Source organism: Archocentrus centrarchus, chromosome 17, assembly GCF_007364275.1.
Source record: "Archocentrus centrarchus isolate MPI-CPG fArcCen1 chromosome 17, fArcCen1, whole genome shotgun sequence".
NCBI lineage: Eukaryota > Metazoa > Chordata > Actinopteri > Cichliformes > Cichlidae > Archocentrus > Archocentrus centrarchus.
In genome coordinates this window covers 33,536,587-33,561,621 of record NC_044362.1, presented here as the reverse complement: position 1 = coordinate 33,561,621, position 25,035 = coordinate 33,536,587, and the positions used below count along the sequence as shown (strand labels likewise).

At 42.2% G+C, this 25,035-nt stretch overlaps 2 protein-coding genes across 3 annotated transcripts in view; one reads left to right on the top strand and one right to left on the bottom strand.

Moving 5' to 3' along the window:
* Nucleotides 1–7,068, bottom strand: part of LOC115795828 (uncharacterized) — a 10,181-nt gene extending 3,113 nt beyond the window's left edge. The window contains exons 1-4 of one of the 2 annotated variants that reach the window (XM_030751938.1): nucleotides 6,939–7,068; nucleotides 4,573–4,633; nucleotides 3,962–4,031; nucleotides 3,721–3,805 (exon numbers count right to left, since the gene is read on the bottom strand). The gene's annotated coding sequence lies outside the window, so the exon portion shown is untranslated. Of the gene's footprint in view, nucleotides 1–3,720; nucleotides 3,806–3,961; nucleotides 4,032–4,572; nucleotides 4,642–5,446; nucleotides 5,477–6,938 lie in introns of those variants that run through there. The other variant, XM_030751937.1, reaches the window with a different exon arrangement.
* LOC115795802 (uncharacterized) lies at nucleotides 6,240–25,035 on the top strand. Its single transcript, XM_030751894.1, has 4 exons — nucleotides 6,240–6,295; nucleotides 9,581–9,718; nucleotides 11,156–11,263; nucleotides 20,819–25,035. Exons 3-4 carry the CDS (start codon nucleotides 11,164–11,166, stop codon nucleotides 24,514–24,516), a joined length of 3,798 nt encoding a protein of 1,265 aa, XP_030607754.1. The 5' UTR covers nucleotides 6,240–6,295; nucleotides 9,581–9,718; nucleotides 11,156–11,163; the 3' UTR covers nucleotides 24,517–25,035.

The following is a 25,035-nucleotide window of genomic DNA, read 5'->3' as shown; positions in this document are numbered from 1 at the left end:
TCTTTAATTCATAACTCAGCAGTAACTGTTGGTCATAACAACCCTAAAACTGTGCGAGTACGAACCTGCTGACTGTCTCGCTCTCACTCCTTCACTCGTAACCAGCGAATCACCTGAACCAGTCACGTGATTCATTCCGAGAACGAAGGTCGCTGCTTCGGACGTCATATGTCACGTGATTGTTTTTTCGTCCAGAAGCAAGCTTCGAAGCAGTGGTTCTCTGGGGTTGTAAGCCCAGAGTTCGAAGCACGTATCGAGGCTTCAGTTTCACACTCTCATCACTAGCCCCGGTGTTACGTCGATTCGTATTTCCCCATCAGATACTGTTTACCCAGCATCTCCGCGCCGCCCACGTGGCAAAAAACGCACGTGCTTGTTCAGCTCGTAACCAGTGCGCCGTGAGAGAGAACTACAGACACTGTGAAAGCTCAAACAACGTGTTTCGTCCCACTTTTTTGCAACTGCGCTCTCATACATGTGTAATATATATATATATATATATATATATATATATATATATATATATATATATATATATATATATATATTAGGGGTGGGACGCCATTAAAAAAAATTAATCGAATTAATTACAAGCTTTGTAATTAATTAATCGAAATTAATTGCATTTTAATCGCATTTCAATATTTGACATGAGAAATATTAATTTAAGTTTGGTTGATGAATGAATCAATATACATAAGCTTAAACTTCAAAATTTTGTTCATTTTCCCACCAGTCTACTACACAGACCAACGAAGGGTGGAAGTGCTCCTGTGATAAGCAAACTCCTGAAATTAAAGTTAAGCATCATAACTGGATAGTTTTATTCAACATTCATGTCTCACTTGTTATAGTTGAAATTAATCATTCTCTCAGCTGTATTCCTTGATGTTGAAATGTGTCATGCTTGTTTTAACAGCTTATTTTCAATAAAAGAATTAAAATTAAACCACAAAAAAGGAGAAAAAGTTCGTTCTCCGTTTAACCAGCTGCTTTTACACAGCTGTGCTTCACACTCACGTTGCTAGGCGACATAACCTACGCAGAGGTGACGGCAAGTGACGCTGATATGAAGGCTAGCTGCTCACTTCCTCCCTTTGCGGTCTTCCTGGGCTACGAAGGACATGGGCCGGGTCCTTCGAACGATGCGGCCACTGAATTTGGACATTGTGCGTCGATATAATCTGTATGCCGGGAACTCGTGCACTGAGAAACGTTCCATGGTGCAAAGTGCGTTAAAATGCGTTAACATTTTTAATTCGTTAATTTCCCCGTAATTAATTAATCGAAATTAACACGTTAAAGTCCCACCCCTAATATATATATATATATATATATATATATATATATATATATATACAGGGAGAGAGAGATAGATATATATACAGGGTTTGGACAATGAAACTGAAACACCTGTCATTTTAGTGTGGGAGGATTCATGGCTAAATTGGACCAGCCTGGTGGCCAATCTTCATTAATTGCACCAGTAAGAGCAGAGTGTGAAGGTCCAATTAGCAGGTTAAGAGCACAGTTTTGCTCAAAATATTGTAATGCACACAACATTATGGGTGACATACCAGAGTTCAAAAGAGGACAAATTGTTGGTGCACGTCTTGCTGGCGCATCTGTGACTAAGACAGTACGTCTTTGTGATGTATCAAGAGCCACGGTATCCAGGGTAATGTCAGCATACCACCAAGAACCACATCCAACAGGATTAACTGTGGACGCAAGTGGAAGCTGTCTGAAAGAGATGTTCGGGGGCTAACCCTGATTGTATCCAAAAAACATAAAACCACGGCTGCCCAAATCACGGCAGAATTAAATGTGTGCCTCAACTCTCCTGTTTCCACCAAAACTGACCGTTGGGAGCTCCACAGGGTCAATATACACGGCCGGGCTGCTATAGCCAAACCTTTGGTCACTCGTACCAATGCCAAACGTCAGTTTCAATGGTGCAAGGAGCGCAAATCTTGGGCTGTGGACAATGTGAAACATGTATTGTTCTCTGATGAGTCCACCTTTACTGTTTTCCCCACATCCGGGAGAGTTACGGTGTGGAGAAGCCCCAAAGAAGCGTACCACCCAGACTGTTGCATGCCCAGAGTGAAGCATGGGGGTGGATCAGTGATGGTTTGGGCTGCCATGTCATGGCATTCCCTTGGCCCAATACATGTGCTAGATGGGCGCATCACTGCCAAGGACTACCGAACCATTCTGGAGGACCATGTGCATCCAATGGCTCAAACATTGTATCCTGAAGGCGGTGCCGTGTATCAGGATGACAATGCACCAATACACACAGCAAGACTGGTGAAAGATTGGTTTGATGAACATGAAAGTGAAGTTGAACATCTCCCATGGCCTGCACAATCACCAGATCTAAATATTATTGAGCCACTTTGGGGTGTTTTGGAGGAGCGAGTCAGGAAACGTTTTCCTCCACCAGCATCACGTCGTGACCTGACCACTATCCTGCAAGAAGAATGGGTTAAAATCCCTCTGACCACTGTGCAGGACTTGTATATGTCATTCCCAAGAGGAACTGACGCTGTATTGGCTGCAAAAGGAGGCTCTACACCATACTAATAAATTATTGTGGTCTAAAACCAGGTGTTTCAGTTTCATTGTCTAACCCCTGTAGATATATATATATATATATATATATATATATATATATATATATATATATATATATATGTATATATAGATAGATAGATAGATAGATAGATAGATAGATAGATAGATAGATAGATAGATAGATAGATAGATAGATAGATAGATAGATACTCCATACAGCCCATCCGGATAGCTCTATATAACCCAAAACTGGGGGAACGCATCCTGATGGCCCAATAAGACCCATCAGATACCGTTCCCCACAGAGGGAACCGTTCCCCCCGTGTTTGAGCTTTCACGGTGTCCGTAGTTCTCTTGCAGCGCAAGCACGGCACGCTGGTTACGAGTGCTGAACAAGCATGCATGTTTTTTGCTGCGTGGGCTGCGAGGAGAAACAGTATCTTAAGGGGAAACGCAAATCGACGTAACACCTGCCTCAGTCTTCAAAACCTGTGTTTTCCGTGTGTAAATACTTTCTTTTGATTTGTGAAGCAGAAGGGGTGAGCTGCCATTTTCTTTACACTGTTTTCTCCTGTTTTGGTGCTAGGGAGTTAGGGTTAGTGATTGTCTTTTGTTTTGTTTTTGTAGGGGTTAGGTAGCACTTTCTTGGGGAATAAGATGTTTTGTTTGTAATTTTGGCCTTGGCTCACCCCGGAGCCCAAGCTTCTGTTCATTTTCAATTTTTTTTGGTTTCCTGTTTGGCATCCTTTTACCCAATGCCTGGGTAAATGGTAGTAAATAAACTGGCTTGACCTAATACACAGAGTTTGTGTTTGTAGTTTTGGGGGCTGGGGCGGGGACACCTATCCAACCTTTGTGTTGCGCTCCTTACCCCTAGACTGGGGCGTAACACATGAATGGGCTAACAGAAAACCAGCTGAGGTTAGCTGCACTCAAGCTAAAAAAGCTACATGAACAAGTAATTAACTACTCAACACAACCAATGGCCTGATGGCCCTGAGTAAGTCTTCTGATCAGTTATGTGTCATAAATTTTGAGCTTTAATTTTAAAGGTTACAAACATCACAGAATATACGTTTTTATGATAAGACAGCTTTAAATTTAGGAAAAAAGCTTGAGAGATGATAATTACAAACCCACCTCCACTGTTCTCAGTCACGTGCTTTTAGATCCAAGAGCTCAGATTTATTGGCTTCCATTCAAATTGATCTTAAAAAAAAATCTCCTAAAATACAAAAAGAGAAGGTAGTAAGCAGCGTCTTTAATTTACAATTTTCATTTTACACCTCACAGTTTATAAATAACAAACTCTAAAAATGCTTTTAATGATATGTAACATTTCAATTTAGAAAAAAAACTTCAAAGATGAATTAAAACCCACCTGCTGTGTCTGTTCAGTCAGCTGCTGTTAGCCACACAGTTGTGATTTGTTGGTTTAGATTTAAATCACCCTAAAATCCAAAAAGTAGAAGGTCACTAAACAACCAATTAAAACATATATTATGTTTATGATGCAACAATTATTCTGTACTGCTCCTTTATCTCTGTGTTCTTTGTAAGGATCATTAATACATTACAAAAACATCCCCTTAAAATTCATCTGTTAACAGATACCTCAGAGCGATGTGTTAAAAGTCTGAAGAATCCCATTTGCTCAATATCTCATTTTCATATTTTGACAGCTTTGTGTGTGTGAGATGGTCACATGTAGCCAACAATAAGTCAACATGCTTCAATCAGAGTAGCAGATAAAATTTGCAGCAGTCATTATTATATTGTATATTTCGCAGAACTGAGAGTTGCCCTCCCTCTCTGAGTTTATGGATTTACATTTAGAGTTTTAGTTTATCTAACTAACTGTGTGAGGTTTAGGAATATTCCAAATTAACCAAGAGCCAGGAAACCTTAGTTCCACTGAAAGTGTACAGCTATGTTTACAGAACTTCAAAAACACAAAAATTAACAGATCTATGTCAGTGTTTGGCAACTTACCACAGCTTCTGTGATCAACTGTGGAGCTGACCAGGGACAGGAATCAGCAACTACCTCTAACCTAATGGACTTGAATAAGGACATGAATTTTACATGCTTCCCTTAGGCAGTATTATTAGAAAGCATTGCATCAATTTTCATTGTTATGCAGATGATACTCAGCTTTACCTATCAATGAAGCCAGATGACACACATCAATGAGTTAAACTGCAGGAATGTCTTAAAGACATTAAGGCCTGGATGACCTCTAATTTCCTGCTTCTAAATTCAGATCAAACTGAAGTTCTTGTACTCGGCCCCACAAATCTTAGAAACATGGTGTCTAACCAGATACTTACTCTGGAAAAGGATTTTAAATTCTATTCTAGATTTAACAGGGAGCCAATGAAGAGAAGCCAATATGGGAGAAATCTGCTCTCTCTTTCTAGTCCCTGTCAGTACTCTAGCTGCAGCATTTTGGATCAGCTGAAGGCTTTTCAGGGAGCTTTTAGGACAGACTGATAATAATGAATTAAAAAATGCATGAATTAGCTTTTCATCTATTCAAATTGATGGTTTAAACTGCTAAACTACAGAAAGAACAACACTTATAAACAACCACATAAAACATACACTAGAATTGTTGTAAATGAACCTCTGTTTATAGTTCTACAGAACAAATACTAAATAGCACTGCCCCGTAGGATACTTTAGTCATACAAATCATATTTTCCCACAGCAAGATTATTTTGGAGTAGTATCACAATATGTATGATGAACTAAGATAGACAGGATGTAACAAAAATAGCACAATAACATGCAATAATAACTAGACTCTTTAAACACACAAAAACAGAGTAGTAGCATTGTAACAGCTCAGTGTGCAGAAACTTACCTCACAGTTTATCTTTGATCAGAAAGAGAGCAAGTTCTGTTTCAGTGTATTCTGTAGATCCTTTTATATAGTAAGCACACGCCCCATCACACCTCCCCCCACTTTGCACACACACACACACACACACACACACACACACACACAGAAATCCCCTGAACACTATCCCAGTAAAACTGAAAGAGAAAGAAAAAACTGCTACAGGAGGACAGTTATGATATTTCCATTTCCTCCCTTGTAGGGAACCTTGCTTGACGCTTTCCAGCAGGCAAAAGACACACACATCCAGGTTTAGGCTCATTGCCCCTGGCTCTCTGGGCTCTTGCCCTTTGACCATGGGGGCTCCCTCTGCGATCTCCCTCCTTCCTCCTCTGGTGTGTGTGCACAGTTGCTATTAGGATGTGTGGCCTCTGTCTTCTGAACTCCTGGTGGGCCGTGGATGGCCCGGGTTCCCTGGGTCCCTGTTTGCCTCTGGATGCAGGGGCAGATCTAGGGGCTGGGCCACAGGGGCATTGGCCCCATCTGAAATCTGATTGGCCCCCTGAAGTGCCCCTGTCCTGTCACTCATCTGTCCTTTGTCCGAGAGCGAGGATCGAATTATAGGTGGATGCAATTCCATGCTGAAACACCAGTAGCACTAATGAGCCAAATAGGAATGTCCAACCTGAATAGACCCTTTTACTGTTTGTAAACAATGATGACAGAGGTAGCGATGCACGCGCATTTTGGAAACAGAAATACGGTGGAGTTCAATAGCGTTTCAATCTACGAGAAGGGATTATCAACGAAAGATCGTGAAAACTACCTGCAGAAGTTAATTTTGACCACCAGGAACCGACTCCGATCCCTGTGGTACGTTAGCAAGTGGCCCAGGATCTGTGGGCGGATATATACGTGTATTTAGTGGAGAAACCCAGCGTATACACCGGAGAGAAGTTGCAGCGCATACAAGTCACTGGATGCTTACAATTATGTTGTTTGCGGCCGTGTACCGAACGCCAAATATCCTGACAGAGACTCAGAGTTTTGTGTGTTGAAGACATAAATTCTTCCAAGTCAAAGACAAGGAAACAGGAGCGCTGTGTATGAGGCTCGGGTCATTGTGAACAAGTCAGAGAGCTACGTCCTCACAGCGGATTGTACCTGCATGGCAGCGAGAGTACTTCATCAAACTGCTTTTCTAGCTTGTTAAGAGTTTTCCGACTGCAGATACTATTGATTTACAATGAAAAAAAAATATATATACACTGTTCCAGTCACACTGTGAGACTCGCTCAACCATTCATATGTGAGTCTGCTCAGACTTTTGACTGGCGCTGCATTTTGTAATCTATAGTGCGATTAAATATTAATTTAGAAATCAGGCCTCTGAGTCCAGCGATGCCTCACCTGTAAACAGCCACACTACAGTTTAAAAGCCAAATAACCTACCAGCTAATGCTGATTACAGATACCTGACATCCTGGTATAAACAACGGAAGATAAATAACTTTACCTGATATAAAATGGGCGCTTCAAACGTGAACATTTATGATCCTGTCCTCAGTCCAATTTTTATCAATAGTGTAATGATCCATGATGGACGTTATTGCTAAATGTGTGTCACAGTTATTGTTCTCTTTAAGTTAGGTTGTTTTGGGGTTGAACCGGAAGGAGATGTGGGGGGTCGCTCTTGGGAGGGAGGTCTCTTTTTTTCTTGTGTGAGTTAGAGTTGGCTGTATCCGGCGAGAGCTGTTCTGTGTGTGTCCGGCCTGATTAAATGGTGTTAGTAACGAAACCTCTGCCTGGTGCTTGGGTGACATAACGGAACGTTACAATACATTTGATGGCTTGCCACCACAGACGCCTCCGTTTCCTCTCAAACAGCTGTGATCCCGTGGGATTTGGTACAACTTCAGTTCAGTTTTGGTAGAGTAGAAATTCTGACAGCCAAACGCAGACATTTTGATGCTGATATCGCTTTTAAATCACGTTTAAACGCTGCACAGTCTCCTTGTTCTTATTGATTTGAATGGAGCAGCAGTTCATTTCCGTTGCCAAAATGCGCGCATGCTTTGATGTAGGCTGTAAAAGTGTCTATAAAACTTACAGAAGAAAAAGAAGATTTGAACGATCTCGCGCAGAGTTTTTTAACTGACAACCGATGCCAGTCTACATTTTGAGGAGTTTGTTGGTAATGATAAGTCATAAATCCCTTTTTACTCACAGCTGTCACATAGGGCAAGTCTGATAAACATTAAATTAAGAAGCAAAGTTAGTTAAGAGTAATGTTAACTGAGGCCCTACTTGTGTTTGTACATGAATGTTAGCATTTCACTAATTCATGTACTTCTTTGTAATTTGCATTTGTGTGTTAACTTTAATATTAAATGCAGAGTGGAGTATAAACAGAGTAAAAAGAGGTGAATGAAAAGCTGTAGCACCGTTAATTTTATTAACCTTGTCTTGCTGATCTGTTTGAAGCTTTTCAAACTGAAATTCCAACACTTTCACTGAGAGTTTTTGCTGTGGTTTATTTTCACCTCTTACACTGACATCAGAAAATAACTTCGATCTACTTGAATCCATATTCACTGGTGAAAATCAAAAATACAAAATCCATCCACAACCACATTTCATAATCATGCCACAGTGGGTCAAACTTAACTTTACAAAGGGGCCACACACTTCAATAGCTATCTCAGAAATGATCCCACCCAACTCACCCCAGTCTTCTGTGGATACTAGCGGTGGGTACTTATGTACCTACAAACTGTTCATGTTGAATAAGACAAACTGTCTTAGAACAAGAGCTATGGCAGCACTCCCATGGCAATGGTTCCACTCACTTGATGACATGAAAATAACAAAATGACTTTAAACCAAAAAAAAGAACAACAACCTGATGTGGGTATACTGCTACAGCCTACCAGGGGAATAATTTGATGCAGGAAAAATGACCTATTGTGTATGCATGTGTAGCCATACATGGAGCCGCTGTGATAAATGAATCACAGTAGAGGGCTGGGAATGAATAAATGAACCATTGTGCTGCAACAATGTAACTCAGCACACACCAGTTTTCTCGTTTGCAACGTTCCAAAATGATTTGAAGAACGCAGCGTCAGCGGAGCTTTCTGAGAATCAACACCTCCTACACTTTTCTGTTGACTTATATTGCGGCTCAGTAAAGACCCTCAAAATCAATGAGATGCCATGGGCTAAACATGGGAGAAAATTGCTGACGCGCACATCAAACATTCATGATTAGCTCTGAGGCTTTATTTATTGAATCCAGGTGTTCCAGTCACTTCCACAGGTTTATAAACCAGCACCTCAGCATGCAGACTGCTTCTACCAACATCAGTGAAAGAATGGGTCACTCTCAGGAGCTCAGTGAATCCCAGCGTGGTACTGTGATAGGATGATACCTGTGCAACACACACACACACACACACACACACACACACACACACACACACATACACACAATTTTAAACTTGCTGTAGTCAAGCATGGAGTTTTCTTTTATTTTGAAAGATAAATGGTTTTCAACATAGGCATTTGACTAATGTGAGAATTAAGTACCTGAATGCTCTTGTATGGGATACTTTTCCATTCTTGTATTGAAAAGCTACTGTCAGTATTTAGTAAAGAGGCACAGCATCAGTTTTGCAACTGAAAGGCATCGACAGTTATTTTTGTGATTGATCTTATTGCATACATATTTTTAGTGATCTCCTTTTCAAGACTCAAAATATTGGGAGAATGATATTTAAGTCAAACAGCAGAATTGACTAAGATTTAGAACAATTTACTGCAAACTACACCATTATTTAATGCAGAGAAACAACATGTCTTTGTCTTCCTGACATGGTCAATATTAGGAGAATGCCAAAATGGGCTTTTGGTGGTGGCTGCATTGCAGTAGCTGTAGCAGTAATGGCAGCAGACTCACACTGACTCTGCACTGTTATCTGACAAAAGCATTTCACTGTTTTTTCAAACTATTATTAAATAGGTTGGACATGAATCCTATAAAATACAGCACTTCTAATACCAGTTAGAAGTAAACCTGAAAGTGAAAATAAAAATACTGCAGGGGAATTTTAGTCAGTATGTCCCTCTCACTGTTTTTTCTCACTCTACACTCTGCAGGCATTTCTGAGAAATCAGCCCAGTTTTCCTCTGTGCTGCCTCCTGTGAATGAATAATGAACTGGGGGTGTGGCTCTCTCACAAGCAATATAATACCTGAAACTACAGCTCTCCCTCAGAGGATCCTAAAGGTTTCACTGTAAGTAGAGACTCGTTTTTTTGCAAATATTCTGCTGTATGCACTACTGCTGTATATCTTTGCTGAGTAACCAGAGCTCTGTAGACATTTATAGAAAGGTCTGGACAGCACTGAGCTGCAAATGAGAGCTGACTGTTACATTGTTTTCAATGAAGGTCAGTGTTTGAGAAAAATCATAGTGTATGAGGGCATGCAGCTTCACATTCAAAATGTTTTTTGTATTGTATTTTACAAAAATTGCCTGTTGGGGTGGGTGGCTTGATATTTCAAATTCAAATTCAAAGCTTTATTGTCATATGCACAGTGAAGAAACATTGTTTCCCCGTGCAATGAAATTTTTACTTTGCTGCCCACACTGGATGTCAAAAATAGATCAAATTAAGCATGCAGTATTTTGAACATTGTTAACTACACTGTCAGCAGATATGGGCTACTTATTGTTAATTGTTTCTATGGGATATTGGACTTTGAGACTGTGGTCATGGTGAACTTTTTAAGTCAAATTCAGTGCAGCAGTTCACCGAATGGCCGATGTTTACTCATCCAAATTACTATATTTTACTAGTATTATATACATATTTTTTTGTGGTTGTGACACTATGTAAAATGTAAATAACAAATGCTAGTATTAGAAGTGTTAGCACTAGCAGTATCCTTTCTTTGCAGTTTAACCTGAATAGGTTTATACTAAATATTTTAACTGATTGCTCTGGTTGGCTGGTTAAATGCTAGTTTACTCACACTTACTACTTTTTTACATATCAAATTTTTCCCACTTTCCATTTTGCTGATTTACGTTCTGTCAGGGAGAGAGGGGTGTGTTAGTCTGCAAGGGCTTCAGCTCGCTTATTGGCAAAAAGTTGCCCAACAGCTAATACTCATAATATACTCATACTCCATACTCATAATCCAGCTCTGTACATAAAATATAAAAAATGTGTTTAGTGAAGGAAGGTGGAAAATGGACTTTATTTGTAGAAACCATAAATAATCAAAGCAACAAAAAACACCAATGGGAAAGCCATCCCAGAAACAAACTAAATGAAAGAGGGCCTGCATGCGTCACATGCTGAGTGCAGCTCTAATCAAGCCTGGGTAAACATGTCATTAATAATGTGGGTTATTATACTATTTTGCATGCTATCTGACAGAAATACCTTTGACTTACAGAATGAGTCCATAAATGTATTTATGTGTGTACCCTGCTGTGACACATTCTGAGTGGCTCAGAGTGTTTTTGTACTGCCTTTAACATTTTTAAAAGTAGGAGAATCAGAAGGGTGGTGCAGTGGTTGGCCTATCCCAGCAACGGTGCTGGGATAGGCTCCAGTCTTCCCAAACCTGAAGTGGATAGTCAGAAGAAAATGGATGTATGGAGGAGCATCAGAGCTGAACTATTACTGAGCTAAACCAAACTGTCTCTGTTATCTTGTATAGACAAAGAGATGGAAGCTAAATCAAGAACAACAATGGAGGTCGCAGCACTCGGCCGGCCCTTCAGCCTTGGGATGCTGTATGACTGCCGCGAGGACTCAGTCGTACCTGGTAAGGATTCACATGCAGGAACTAAAGATTATTCATTTTTATTTACTTTTTTTAATCAGGATTTACCCCAGAACAGAAATCTTTACTTTCATACATTGTACAATTTGTTAAGAACAAAATGACATAAAACAGTGTAAACCAAAATCAAAGTTAAAATTGTTCAAGTGTTCTCTTAATATAAAGCAGCAATGAAAGATATAGTTATTGTTTAGGAATTACAGTCATTTTCATACACAGTCCCCATTTTCAGCTCTTAAGTCACTGTTGAGCTTTTGTTGTTTGTGCCTCTAAACTTTGGAACAGCTGGATTGAAAATGTCAGGAAAGCAAACTCTGAAGAAACTTAAGGACACACCTGTATTCTTGCATTTAACTACAGTTTTTACTTAATAATCATAACTGAAGCTAATTTGAAATAGCGCTTTTTGTAATATGATTGTACAGCTGTACTTAACAGCAGGTTCACCCACATTTTGTAATCTAAGTAGCTACAGAGGTACATGTACGTTTCTGTTCTCTGGTATATAGTACATGTTCATGATTGTGAATATTTACATGTAATTTTGGACTTTCCAAATAAAACTGACATGAGACAGTGAAAGCAGAGAGAGACGCCGGTGAATGAGTTATCTTTCTGTAATTAGGGGGAATAATTTCACTTATGTCAGCTGAACAACATCAGATAAACTTTATTCAATCAACATTTTCCTTTTTTTTATAACCTGTGCTTGCTGAAGTTTATTATCATATACACCGCAAAAACACAGTGGTTATGCTGAGCAATGAAATTCTTACTTTGTGAGTACCCTACACACAATTAAAATGAAATACTAAGTGAAACTAAAATGAAAGAATCATAAGCATATAAAAATAAATAATAAAGTAAGTACAATAAATACAGAAGAGAGTATACCATAGTCAGAATATGAAGTCCAATTATGCATACAATTAGAATGGTGAGATATTCAGAATGCTTAAGTGTTATTATATAGGATTGAGTAATATTGTGTGTAAGATAAAGTTTGTGTTACGTTTGGGGGGGGTTAAAGCAGGTAATCACAGTTTGTTAATCAGTCAGTGGTTCAGAATGTTGTTCTTGCTTTTACACTCCTGTAATGTCATCTGCCAGACAGCAGGAGTGTGAACAGTGTGTGCTGTGGGTGGGTACGGTCCTTGATGATGCTGTGTGCCCTCTTTATTACCCGGGTATTATAAGTGTCCTGTAGTGATGGGAAGGCAGCTCCACAGATGAATTGTGCTGTTTTGATGACACGCTGGAGAGTCTTCCTGTCCTGAGTGCAGTTCCTGTACCACACTGTGATGGAGCTTGCCAGGATGCTCTCCACTGTGCATCTGTAAAATTTGCTGAGGAGCTTGGGGGATGGTCCCAATTTCCTCAGCTTAGGAGGAAGAGTCTCTGTTGAGCCCTCTTGACAATCTGCACTGTGTTGTAGGTCCAGGTAAGATCTTTACTGATGTGAGTGCCGAGGAATTTGAAGGTCTTTGCCCTCTCCACCTGAGTCCCGTTGATGGATTATGGGGCGTGCTGGTCTCTCCTCTTCCTCGGGTCAATAATCATCTCCATAGTCTTATGGGCTCAACACACAGGGAGCGACAAACGACAGCGACAAATGGCCCTCATCGCCACTGGGGTGAAACGGAACACACGGGACACGACAGCGATGGCAGCATTGCAAATCGCGCTCTCAAGTCACTTGATTGGTTATGAAATTGTAGGGATCTTGACATTTTCAAAGCAGTCTGTGTCAGACAAGGCAATAATGATAAAGAGTCAGAAGATTTCACCCTGCTGCCAATAACTTTCCATACGGCTGCCTTTTTCTGTGTATTTCGATAATCACCGTGTGAAGTGTCATATAATAAAGGAAAGTCAAACAGCTAAAATGATGCTTTCCTCCATGGTGAATGTTGTATCCAATCTGTCTAGCCAGCAAAAAAATGGAGTAGATCCGTGTACGAAATGTTCACCTTTACTCAGCAGAAAACCAACGGTCACATCGGTACATCTCCATCACGCAACAACAACAAACACAGTGCATTCTGGGACATGAAATGCATCTTGGGAAATGTAGTTATAACTTCCACTCAAACTAAGTTCAAACTGCAGCGTTAAATTAGGAACATACATTAACAAATCCTTTAACTAGTAACTGTTCACTCATGTAAATAAATCAAATATAACATGAAATCCTCAGTTGACTATAGTCGGTATTATATGGGAATATTGCCTTACTGTCCTTCAAAGGCCAACCAAACAAAGTTGCAACATCCTCCCCCCCCCCGATGAACAATAGTTCATCACTCAGTCTCTAAAGGATATAGCAGTTGAACAGGTCTTCTCAGGAAGGTTCCCGATGATGTGCGCACCACACAGGACCTCACCTTCCCGTCACGCCCTGGAAACAGTTCATGAACCCTTCCTAGCTTCCAGGTCTGTCGTGGCATATTCTCATCTCCCATGAGGACAACGTCACCCACCTTAAGCAAAGTAGGCTGTAAGGTTTTACTGTGATGGGCTGACTTCAGGTCCAATAAATAGTCCTTACGCCAGCTACTCCAGAAACTTGTCATCAGTCGTTGCTGATAGCGCCATCTCCTGGTCATCTCCTGTCTATTCAGTGCTGTCCCGCTGACAGCAGAAAGCTGTTTTGATGGCAGAGAAGTGAGCCTTTTCCCTACAAGGAAGTGAGCGGGTGTCAATGGCTGCGGCTCATCCAGATTATTGCTGACAAAGGTAAGTGGTCTGGAATTTAAAGTGGCTTCCACCTCTGTCAGAATGGTGGTCATTTCTTCAAAGCTTAGGGATGCTCGCCCCAACACCTTTCTCAGGCAGGTTTTCACAGACCGGACAAGCCTTTCCCAGAAACCACCCCACCAAGCGGCTCGTTCTGCAATAAATTTCCAGCTTATGCCCCTCCCTGAGAAGTATTCTAGAAGCTGAGGGTTTTTTAGGTTTTTCCACAGATCCTTTAAGTCTTGGTCGACTCGCTTAAAGGTCCTTGCGTTATCCGAGTAAATAACTTTGCACAGTCCTCTTCTAGCTACGAATCTTTTCAGAGCCAACAGGAAATGCTCTGTAGATTGACTGGATACAAGCTCCAGATGGACAGCTCTGGTCACAGCGCAGGTGAACAATGCAATATACGCTTTACTGAGTGCACCACTGACCTTGACATATAGTGGCCCAGCGAAATCCACACCTGTGACTTCAAATGGGGGAGATTCTGTGATTCTATCACGAGGCAATGGAGCAGTAACCTGCTGCACAGGTTTCGCCTTGAATCTTCTGCACACGGTGCATCTAGATAGAACACTCTTCACAAGCTGTCTCCCCTTTATTATCCAGTATCTTTCTCTCAGTTGCACTAGTGTGTCTCGCACACCTGCATGCATCAGGGTCTCATGGTTCTGTTGAACTAACAACTCACAATATTTGTTCTTTGCAGGCAAAATCCATGGGTGTTGTTGCCGGAAGCTTAAGTCTGACTGTTGTAGCCTGCCTTCAACACACATCAATCCATCTTCATCAAAAAAGGGCCTTAATTCTCTGATCTTTGAATCCTTGTTTGTTGCCTTCACATCCTTCATGAGATTCAGCTCTTGACTGAAGTCTTGGTGTTGTGTCAACTTGATCCAGTATTTTTCTGCTTGAAATAACTCCTCAGCGGTCAGCTCTCCCTTTCTCTTGGTTGCTAAACGTGTGTTGTCTGTAAATCTCTTTAACCAGGCTGTTACTCTAAGTACAGTCTTCAGCTTACTGTATCTTTGAAGATCTAACACCGCCTCTACTGCCTTGTTGTTTTCAGTGCTGAGATGTACTGTGACTTGTTCGCTTACTTCCAGTTCTTCCTCAGCAGAGTTATCGTTTACTGATTGATCGGCGCAGTCTGCCTCAGATTCAGAGGAGGTCAGAAAGGCAGGGCCCCTCCACCATAGCTGACTCTGACTCAGGCTCGTCACTGACAGGCCACGTGTGGGTAAATCGGCTGGATTTTCTTTACCTTTACAATGAGACCACGCAGCTGGATCAGTGAGGGACTGGATTTCTACCACCCTGTTGGCAACAAACTGTTTCCACTTGTGTGCTGAGCTGCGAATCCAGTGTAGCACAATCATGGAGTCTGTCCACAGGTGAAGCTGACAGAGTTCCATCTTCAGCAGATTTATCAAGTTTCTTCCGAGCCTTGCTCCTATCAGTGCTCCCATTAGCTCGAGACGTGGCAAGGACAGTTTCTTTAGTGGTGCTACTCTGGATTTTGATGCAACCAGACTAGCCATCTTTCTGTCCTCTCCCTCCCACTGTAGGTAGGCCACAGCACTGTATGCTCTTTCACTGGCATCACAAAACACATGAAGTGTTAATGTTTTGTCACTCTGCTCATTCCTTTCTCCATACCAGCGTGGTATAGCGATCTGGTGTATCAGGGGGAGTTCAGAGCGCCAGTTGCGCCATTGTCCATTCAGATCAGGTGGCAGCTTCTCGTCCCAGCTCAGCCCTCTCTCCCACATTTCTTGCAGCAGGCATTTAACCCTAATGGTAAATGGTGTTAGGAAACCCAGAGGGTCAAAAATACTAGCAGCGTGTTGCAAAACATTTCTCTTTGTGCCGCTTATTGTCAGCTTCTCCAACAGAGGTCTTAGGTCAAAGACAAAGTCATCTGTCTGTGTTCTCCACACTAAGCCCAATACCTTCAGCACTGTTCCGTGGGCATCTGGCTCTTCAATGGGCCCTATGACTGTCTTCCTCCACCTCTCCTTAAGTGCTGGAGAGTTTGTCATCCACTTGCACAGGTCCATTCCAGCAGGAGCCATGATTTTCTTGGCTTCAGTTGTCACAGACAAAGCCTCTTCTATGTCACGGACGCTGGCCACAAAGTCATCCACATACAGTGACTCTGTGATTAGCTGTACAGGGTGAGGGTGTTCTTTGTATTGCTGAAGGTGCCTTCTCACCACAGCTGCCAACAGGAATGGGCTTGAGGACACCCCAAACACCACTCTGGTCATTCTCAACACGCGCAGCCTTTCGTCAGCCTCTTCTCTTGGTGAAGCAGTGAGCCACAGAAATCTCACTGCGTCTCTGTCTTTCTGAGCAAGAGAAATTTGCAAGAATGCCTTCTTGATGTCCGCCATGAATGCAATTTTATGCAGTCTGAATCTGACCAATATGCCAAGCAGGTCTGGGTTCAGGTTTGGACCTGTTAGCAGGCAATTGTTCAGGGACGGACAGCCATCTTCATGTGATGAGGCATCAAACACCACTCTCAGCTTAGTTGTCATCTTGTCTTCGCGGAGCACTGCATGATGAGGCAAGTAATATTTAACTGTGGGTGATAAACACTCATCATCAGTAACTTCTTCAACTATGCCCTGTTGCAGGTAATCCTCTATCACCTCGCTGTATCTCTTGTAGAAGATTACATCTGCCCGCAACTTGCGTTTCAGTCCTTCAAATCTTTTCTTGGCAATTTGGTAGTTGTCTGGAAGTTCTGGGTTCTCGTGCCGCCATGGCAGTTCCACTTCATATCGCCCACCCTTGAATTGAGTTGTTTTTCCAAACATCTGGAGTGCATTGTCTTCATCTGGATCACTTGGTTCATGTTTTATTATTCCAAGAGAATCTACCTCCCAAAAGGCCTTAAGCTGGCTCGAAATCAGTGCCTCTTCCTCAATGCGTACATGCATACATGCTGCTTCAGTGACACTTGACATTGTCACTGGACCCTGCACAGACCATCCAAACACGCTCTCAAGGGCAACAAGTTTGTCTGTGAGCCTCTCTACACGGCCTGATACCGTGCTCCAGTAAAAGTCTGCTCCGATTAGCACTGACAATTCGGAGTCATTAGCACCATCTGCTGGCGCATCTGCAAACTGCAGACCTCTTCTTTCCAGTTCTCGCTGAATCGGCTCACCTGGAACCTTCATAACTGCAGTACAGATTTGTGGAGTTTCTATCGCTTCAATTTCTATTTTCTGTCCACTGTCCCGCATATTTTCCAGAACCAGCTTCACAGTGTTGCGTTTAGCTGCTACAGGAGTAGGAGAGCCAAATGTATGAAGAGAGAACATTTCTTGCCTTATTACTGCTAGCTTCAGTGTCCTTGACACCGTTTCACCCACAAAGCTCCTCTGACTTCCACCATCTAGTAGGCAGCGCACTACTGTCCGTCCTCCCGGTCCCTCTGCATATGCTTTGACAGTCTGTAACAACACTGTACTCTGACCCCTTGGTCTCACCTTTGGGGAATGAGTAGCGAAGGAGGAGACCACATTCTCCACTTGATCGCGGGTGACAGGTGCAGGCTCTCCATTTTTTTCACATACAGCCCTGTGATGTCTTTTTCCACATTGTTCACAGAACATGTCCTTCATCCTGCAGTTTTTTGCTATGTGCTTCGGTCTCAGGCATACATAGCATCTCCCTGTCCTTTTGAGGATATCACGCCGCTCTGTTATATTGTGCGCGGGGCAATGTTCAGGTTTGTGCTCTGCACTGTCACAAAATACACAGCTCGGTGTTCTTTGGCTAGCAGTGTGCAAAGCAGCTGCTGATGACAGTCTCTTTTTTTTCTCCTTCAGCTCATAATTTGTGTCAGGCCTTTTGAATGGCCTTAGGAGGCTCTGGTTATCCCTTTCTTTATTCCCTCTGGTCAGTTGCATGGTTCTTTCTCTGCTGATGATCTCGTTCTGAAGGAATTCCATTACCTCTGAGACCTTCCATTCATCGCTCATACCTCGTTGCCTGCTGTACTGAAGTGTGATCTCCTCTGGTATCAACTGCAGCAGGATGGGGCAAAGCAAACTGCCATAAGTCTCTGACACAACTCCCAGTGACTCCAGACTTCGTATTTGGATCTCACATTCATCATAGAGCTGTCTTAATGCAACCACATCTGACGCCTTCTTCACTGGGGCAAGATTCAGGAGTTTGGTCATGTGTGCATTCACTACAATGTCCTTTCTTCCATATCTGTCACGCAGGATTTGCAGTGCATGATCATAGTTGCTGTCTGTTAACATCAGCCCTGCTACTGTCTTAGCTGCGACATCTGTGAGGTATGATTTCAAGTAGGTAAACTTTTCAGTTTTGCTTAAAGCGTCATTATTATGAATAGCCGTCTCAAACTGGTTCCAAAAGTCTCTCCATAAACTCACATCCCCATTAAACCTCGGTATTGTCAGTTTGGGTAATTTAACTGAGTTCTGTGTGAGTGGGGGTCGCTGCAGCGCGCCCCTCCTTGGGCTACTTACGCCCTCACCAGCTTGCGCCTCTCGCTGTGCATGTGTCCTCAGCGTGATGACTCTTTCTTTATAATCCTCGGTGCTCGCGATTTCTGCTTCCAAATCGTCCGTCGCTATCACGTCCTCAATTCCTTGGTCTAACTCCCGTAATGTTTCCTCTTTAGTGGACAGGTTCGCCAGTAACTCACGTAAGCGTCCAACATCAGCGGGGTCCCGATTTAGCTCCGTGTCCATAGTTTGCAGTAGCCTCGTTGTGGCTCCACGGATCACTCGGCGTTTTCTTATCAATCGATCCAGTTCCATTTTCCTTATCCTTGCTGACTAGATATCCCGGGTTTCGGCACCAAAAAATGTTGTATCCAATCTGTCTAGCCAGGAAAAAGATGGAGTAGATCCATGTATGAAATGTTCACCTTTACTCAGCAGAAAACCAACGGTCACATCGGTACATCTCCATCACGCAACAACAACAAACACAGTGCATTCTGGGACATGAAATGCATCTTGGGAAATGTAGTTATAACTTCCACTCAAACTAAGTTCAAACTGCAGCGTTAAATTAGGAACATACATTAACAAATCCTTTAACTAGTAACTGTTCACTCATGTAAATAAATCAAATATAACATGAAATCCTCAGTTGACTATAGTAGGTATTATATGGGAATATTGCCTTACTGTCCTTCAAAGTCCAACCAAACAAAGTTGCAACAGTGAAAGTGTCTGCAGACTGCAGCGTGTAGCATACTCTCTGCTCATTGGTCAGTCAATGAAACCCTCGCTGATTGGTTTTAGTTCCATGCGACAGCGACAAAAGTAGAACATTTTTCAACTTTGTTGGGTCGCCTGCCCACATTTGTACGTCTACGTGTACAAGCTCGAAATTTCACATCGCACAAGTTCCATAGGAAATGAATGGAGAATTTAAGGAGAGATTATTTTCCTGGCACCAGGACACCAGCTGGGTCATCTCTTCCCTGTAAGCTGCTGCCTCTCCCCCAGTAATCAGCCCGATGATGGTGGTGTCATCAGCAAAGTTCACAATGGAGGTGTTGCCCTGGCAGGGAACGCAGTCATACGTGAAGAGGGTGTACGGGAGTGGACTGAGCACACAGCCGTGTGGGGTCCCAGAGTTCAGTGTCTGTTTCTGATGTCCTGGTACCAACTCTGATTGCCTGAGGTCTGTCTGTAAGGATGTCCAAGACCCAGCGGCAGAGGGAGGGTGTTAGTCTAAGGGTGAAGAGCTTTTCAACCAGCCTGCTTGGGATGACAGTGTTGAATGCTGAACTGTAGTCTATAAACAGCATTCGAACTTTATGGGCTGTATAGATGGCTGCATTAACAGCGTCGTCCTGAACAGTTCTGACAATAAGCAAATTGCAGGAGATCTAATGTGTCTGGATATGGGATATGACCATCCTCTCAAAGCACTTCATTTAAGTGAAGTGAGTGTGATGGGACGATAGTCATTCAAACAGGTTGTGTTGTTTTTCTTAGGGAGGGGCACTATAGTGGTGGACTTGAAGCATTGGGAGAGGGACAAAGTAAAAGTATCTGTAAAACTCTCAGCCAGCTCTGAAGAGCAGACCCTCAGAGCACGGCCGTGGATGTTGTCAGGGCTAGGTGCTTTTCGGGGATGGGTCCTCCTCAGGGTCTTGCACACATCAGTCAATGTCATGGTTAGTCAAGAACTCCGTGCTGCCTCCAGTAGTAGAATCTTTCTACTGTAGTTCAACTCATCTGGTGCTACATTGTGGCTGGCTGTGATCCTGCTGTTCCTCTGCTGAAAGTCAGTGATGTGTTGCAAGCCCTACTACATGCATCAGGAATCAGAGTTGTTGTTGTATCACAGCTTCAGTCTGTACTGCTTCATACATCTAATACCATAAGATGAATCATCATAATGCATCTTATAGGGTAACTCCTATTTCTTACAGCATTACAGAAAGAAACCAACAATCCACCATGAAGATTTAACAGGAATAAACCTACAAACCCACACTGCTGGCAAAGTTGTTTTTATTTCACTTTACAAAGAATATTTCTGTTTCATAATAAATTACTTTCAACCACAAATGGTGATTTCAGTGTCATGTAGATATGTGTTATTATTTGTGCAGCAAAATATCTTCATACTACACATGTGAAACAAGTTTTGAATTAGTTCATAACCTAACCTTGATAACTACAAGAGCTGTGTTACTCATAGCTTCACTTCTTGTCTCTAGCTTTTCTCATTATTTCTTTCTTAAACAAAATGTAGGTTAACTTCTAACCTTAATTTTGACAGGACTGACACTGTGGGACTGTGATGACCTGGAAAAAGATAGAAGAGAACAAGAACAACCTAACACTGAATTTGAGATCGTTGCATCTGAATCAATTGAGGATAAATCTTCAGCACTAAATGTTGAAGCATCCCTGAAGGCAAGTTTCTTGGGTGGACTGGTTGAGGTTGGAGGATCAGCCAAATACCTGAATGATCAGAAGACATCCAAAAATCAGGCCAGAGTGACACTGAAATACAAAACTACCACAAAGTTCCAGGAACTGTCAATGAATCACCTCGGCAGAGGTAATGTGAAGCATCCCTATGTTTTTGAGCAAGGAATAGCAACACATGTAGTCACAGGTATCCTTTATGGGGCACAAGCTTTCTTTGTATTTGACCGTGAGGTTTCTAAAGACGAAAAATGTCAAGACCTCCAGGGTAACTTGAAGGTGATGATCAAGAAAATCCCCTCATTTTCCATAGAAGGTGAAGGTTCCCTGAAAATGGAAGATAAAGATAAAGCAAATGTTGATAAATTCTCCTGCAGGTTTTACGGAGACTTTAACCTTCAGAAACCTCCAACAACCTTCCAGGAAGCTGTAGCAGTCTATCAAAGTCTTCCAACATTACTGGGAGCCAATGGAGAAAAAGCCGTACCAGTGAAGGTCTGGCTGTTACCGCTGACCAGTTTAGATTCTTCTGTTGCTAAACTCGTCCGACAGATCAGTATAAGATTAGTTCAAGAATCACAGAGTGTCCTGGAAGAATTCAGTGAGCTGGAAATGAGATGGAACGATGCACTGAGAACTTCCACTGCACAGCAGTTCCCACAAATCAGCAAAAAACTGAAAAGTTTTAAAGAAATGTGTTCTGAGTTCAAGCTGGAATTTCAGCGAACTCTAGCAAAGAAACTTCCATCAATCCGAGGAGGAGGAGAAGAGGAGGCTCAACTCACTGAGATCCTGGAGAAGAGACATTCTTCACCTTTCAGCAGCAAAAACTTGACTGAGTGGATGGACTGTAAAGAGAGAGAAATCTCCATCTTAAAATCTTTCACCAACATGATGAAGAACACCAAGATCGTTCCATCTCAAAATGTTCTACATGAAGAACTTCTCAGTGCAGAGCACGCCCTGTGTTTTGTTTTCACCTCATTGGGAAAGGATGAACCGTACCTCTCAGCTTTATCAAACTACCTAAAAGAAAAAGCAGACCTTCAAGATCATCATACTTATGATGTAGAGAAGGAACAATGGTATCTTTCAAAGGAAGTAGCAGATGATATGAGGAAGAAGGCCAAACTCTTCAGTGATTTTTCAGAGGCCAACAAGGAGAACAAGAACATTAAGTTCCTGACAGTCGGATTAACTAATGAGACACAGGAAGGTTCCAGCATCTACCTTTATAAAGACGGATTTGCTGTCAGTGAGAACTTTGAACCTCCTTCAAAGCCTGAAACTGTGACAGCAGCTGATATAAACCACAACAGTGTGACACTGAAGATTTCTCCACCCACATTTGGAGCAGAGAACATCACCTCCTACTCTGTTGAGTACTCTGTCAGTGGAGAGGATGGATGGCAGCAACAGACAAAACCAAACTCTGAAGAAGTCACAGTGACCGATCTGAAACCAAACACAGAGTATGTGTTCAGATGCAGAGCAGTGACCTCAGCAGGTGTTGGACCAGCTAATGTAATCAGTGATGCCATTAAAACTTTACCGTGCAGCCCTCCTGGAAAACCTCAGGCTGAACCAATCTCGAGTGAGATATCAGTGAGCTGGGAGAAGCCTGCTGAGATTGGGCAGGATGTCCAGATATTCAGCTACATCGTGCAGTATGCAAAACCAGATGGAAGTTCAAAAGTAAATGACCTTAAATGGAACCAAACAATTTCAGGAGGAGAGAAGGCCGTCATTTCAGGGCTTCAGTCAGAGACACAATATGCAGTCAAGGTCACATGTGACTGTGGTGTAGATGGAAGAAGCAAGGAAAGCATCACTGTTAACGTCTGCACAACAAAGCGTGAGTTTGAACGTCTTGCTGAATACTTGAAACATATCAGCAAGAAGACAAACTCAAAGCTGCCCTCAGTTTACAAGCTGCCTTTGGAAGAAGAAGATATGGACATCGATGGCTGTCGAAGGTACATGTTTGGCAAAGAAAGCATGAGGCAGAATCGTACAATAATGCTTCTTGGAGCAACCGGATCAGGAAAGTCCACTCTTATCAATGGAATGATCAACTACATTGTTGGTGTTGAGTGGAACGACAGTTTCAGATTTAAGTTAGTTGATGAGGATCAGTCAAGTTCACAAGCTCACAGTCAGACATCTGAGGTCACTGTGTATGAAGTCAACCACCAGGAGGGCTTTAAAATCCCCTTCTCCATCACCATTGTGGACACTCCAGGGTTTGGGGATACGAGAGGAGTAGCAAGAGACAAGGAGATCACCGAGCAAATCCGCAGGCTTTTCTCCTCTCCTAATGCAGTCAGTGAGATCGATGCAGTGTGTTTTGTTACTCAGGCCTCTCTTGCACGACTAACAGCAACACAGAGATATGTGTTTGACTCGGTGCTCTCCATTTTTGGCAAAGATGTGGCAGATAACATTGAAATGCTCGTGACTTTTGCTGATGGTCAGGAACCACCGGTTCTTGAGGCAATAAACGTCTCTGGGGTCCCATGTCCCAAAAATGATTTAGGCCTTCCAGTTCACTTCAAGTTCAACAACTCAGCATTGTTTGCAGACAACAGATGCAACAAAGACGATGGTGAGGATTTAGATGAGGACGATTCCAGCTTTGATGAAATGTTTTGGAAGATGGGGGCCAAGAGTATGGAGAAGTTCTTCACTGCTTTGGGAAAAATGGAAACCAAAAGCTTGCTGATGACCAAAGAAGTGCTAAAGGAGCGAAAGCAGCTTGAAACAGCCATCGAAGGGTTGCAGCCACAAGTTAGAACTGGATTAGCAAAACTTGAACAGATCAAGACGACCAAAGAAAAGATCAAAGAGTGCGAAGCAGTCATAACTTCAAATGAAAAGTTTGAGATTGAGGTGGATGTTATTAAGCCAGTCCAAAAAAAGCTCACAGAGAAAGGAGCATTCATCACCAACTGCCAGAAATGCTCAGTAACATGCCACTACCCATGTGCTATAGAACAAGATAGTGAGAAACGTGGTTGTGCATCAATGGATATGAATGGGATGTGCGTTGTCTGCCCTGGAAAATGTATTTGGAGTGTGCACTTCAATCAGACATACAGTTGGGAGTATGTTCAAGTAAAAGAGAAGCAGACGGTGCAAGAGCTGAAACACAAGTATGAAAAAGCTAATGAAGAAAAGATGACTGTTCAGGATCTGATTGATAGGCAGGAGGAAGAGATCGCTCACCTTCAGGACACGATGGTGACCCTCATGGATCAGACAGCTCAGTGCATAACTCGTCTGCAAGAGATCAGCCTGAGGCCCAACCCTCTGACCACCCCAGAGTACATCGACATGATGATTGAAGGAGAAAGATCAGAGGCTAAACAGGGTTACGTGGCTCGAATCAAATCTTTGGAGGCAATGAAGGAGAGGGCAAAACTTATCTCCAAGGTAGCCCGACAAGACAAACTTAGAAAAACAGAGGAGGAATTATCTGAGGAGCGAAAGGAGACCAAAGAAAAGAAGGGCTTTGTAAAGAAAGTTCTACATTTCTTTGGATTTTAAGGTTAAATATTACAAGTCCTGTTGGTCTACAGATATCTCAGCAGTGTTATGAGGAAACAACAGGATTAAACAGATTAACAGCTGGACCACAGCTGCCAGATTTGTTAAACATATTTAGAATCACTTTTTATGATCATTACAGTTGATTTCTGTTCTGGCAGTTTGATGCATTTAAGACCAACTTGGTAACAGACGTTGAAATAACTGCTGTTAATTTTACATCATTAAAGTGTTTAATGCAGTTTTTATGTGAAATATAAAATCTGCACTTTTCAGCCTCTTGAAACTACAACACAGATATTTTATTTTGCTGTGATTCAGCCTTTTTATGTTTTGGTTGTAATGTGGTTTAAACAATCACATTTAAATTTGAATATTATGATGTCTGAGCTCAGACGTTATGACTGAGACGTGATAATAAATGATTTCCTGCATATGTGCTCTTCTTTCTGTCTCAAGCTGTTTAATTGTTGTTTTAGCTCCTCTTGGCCTGAACTGATGAAGCAGTGTGACTACTTT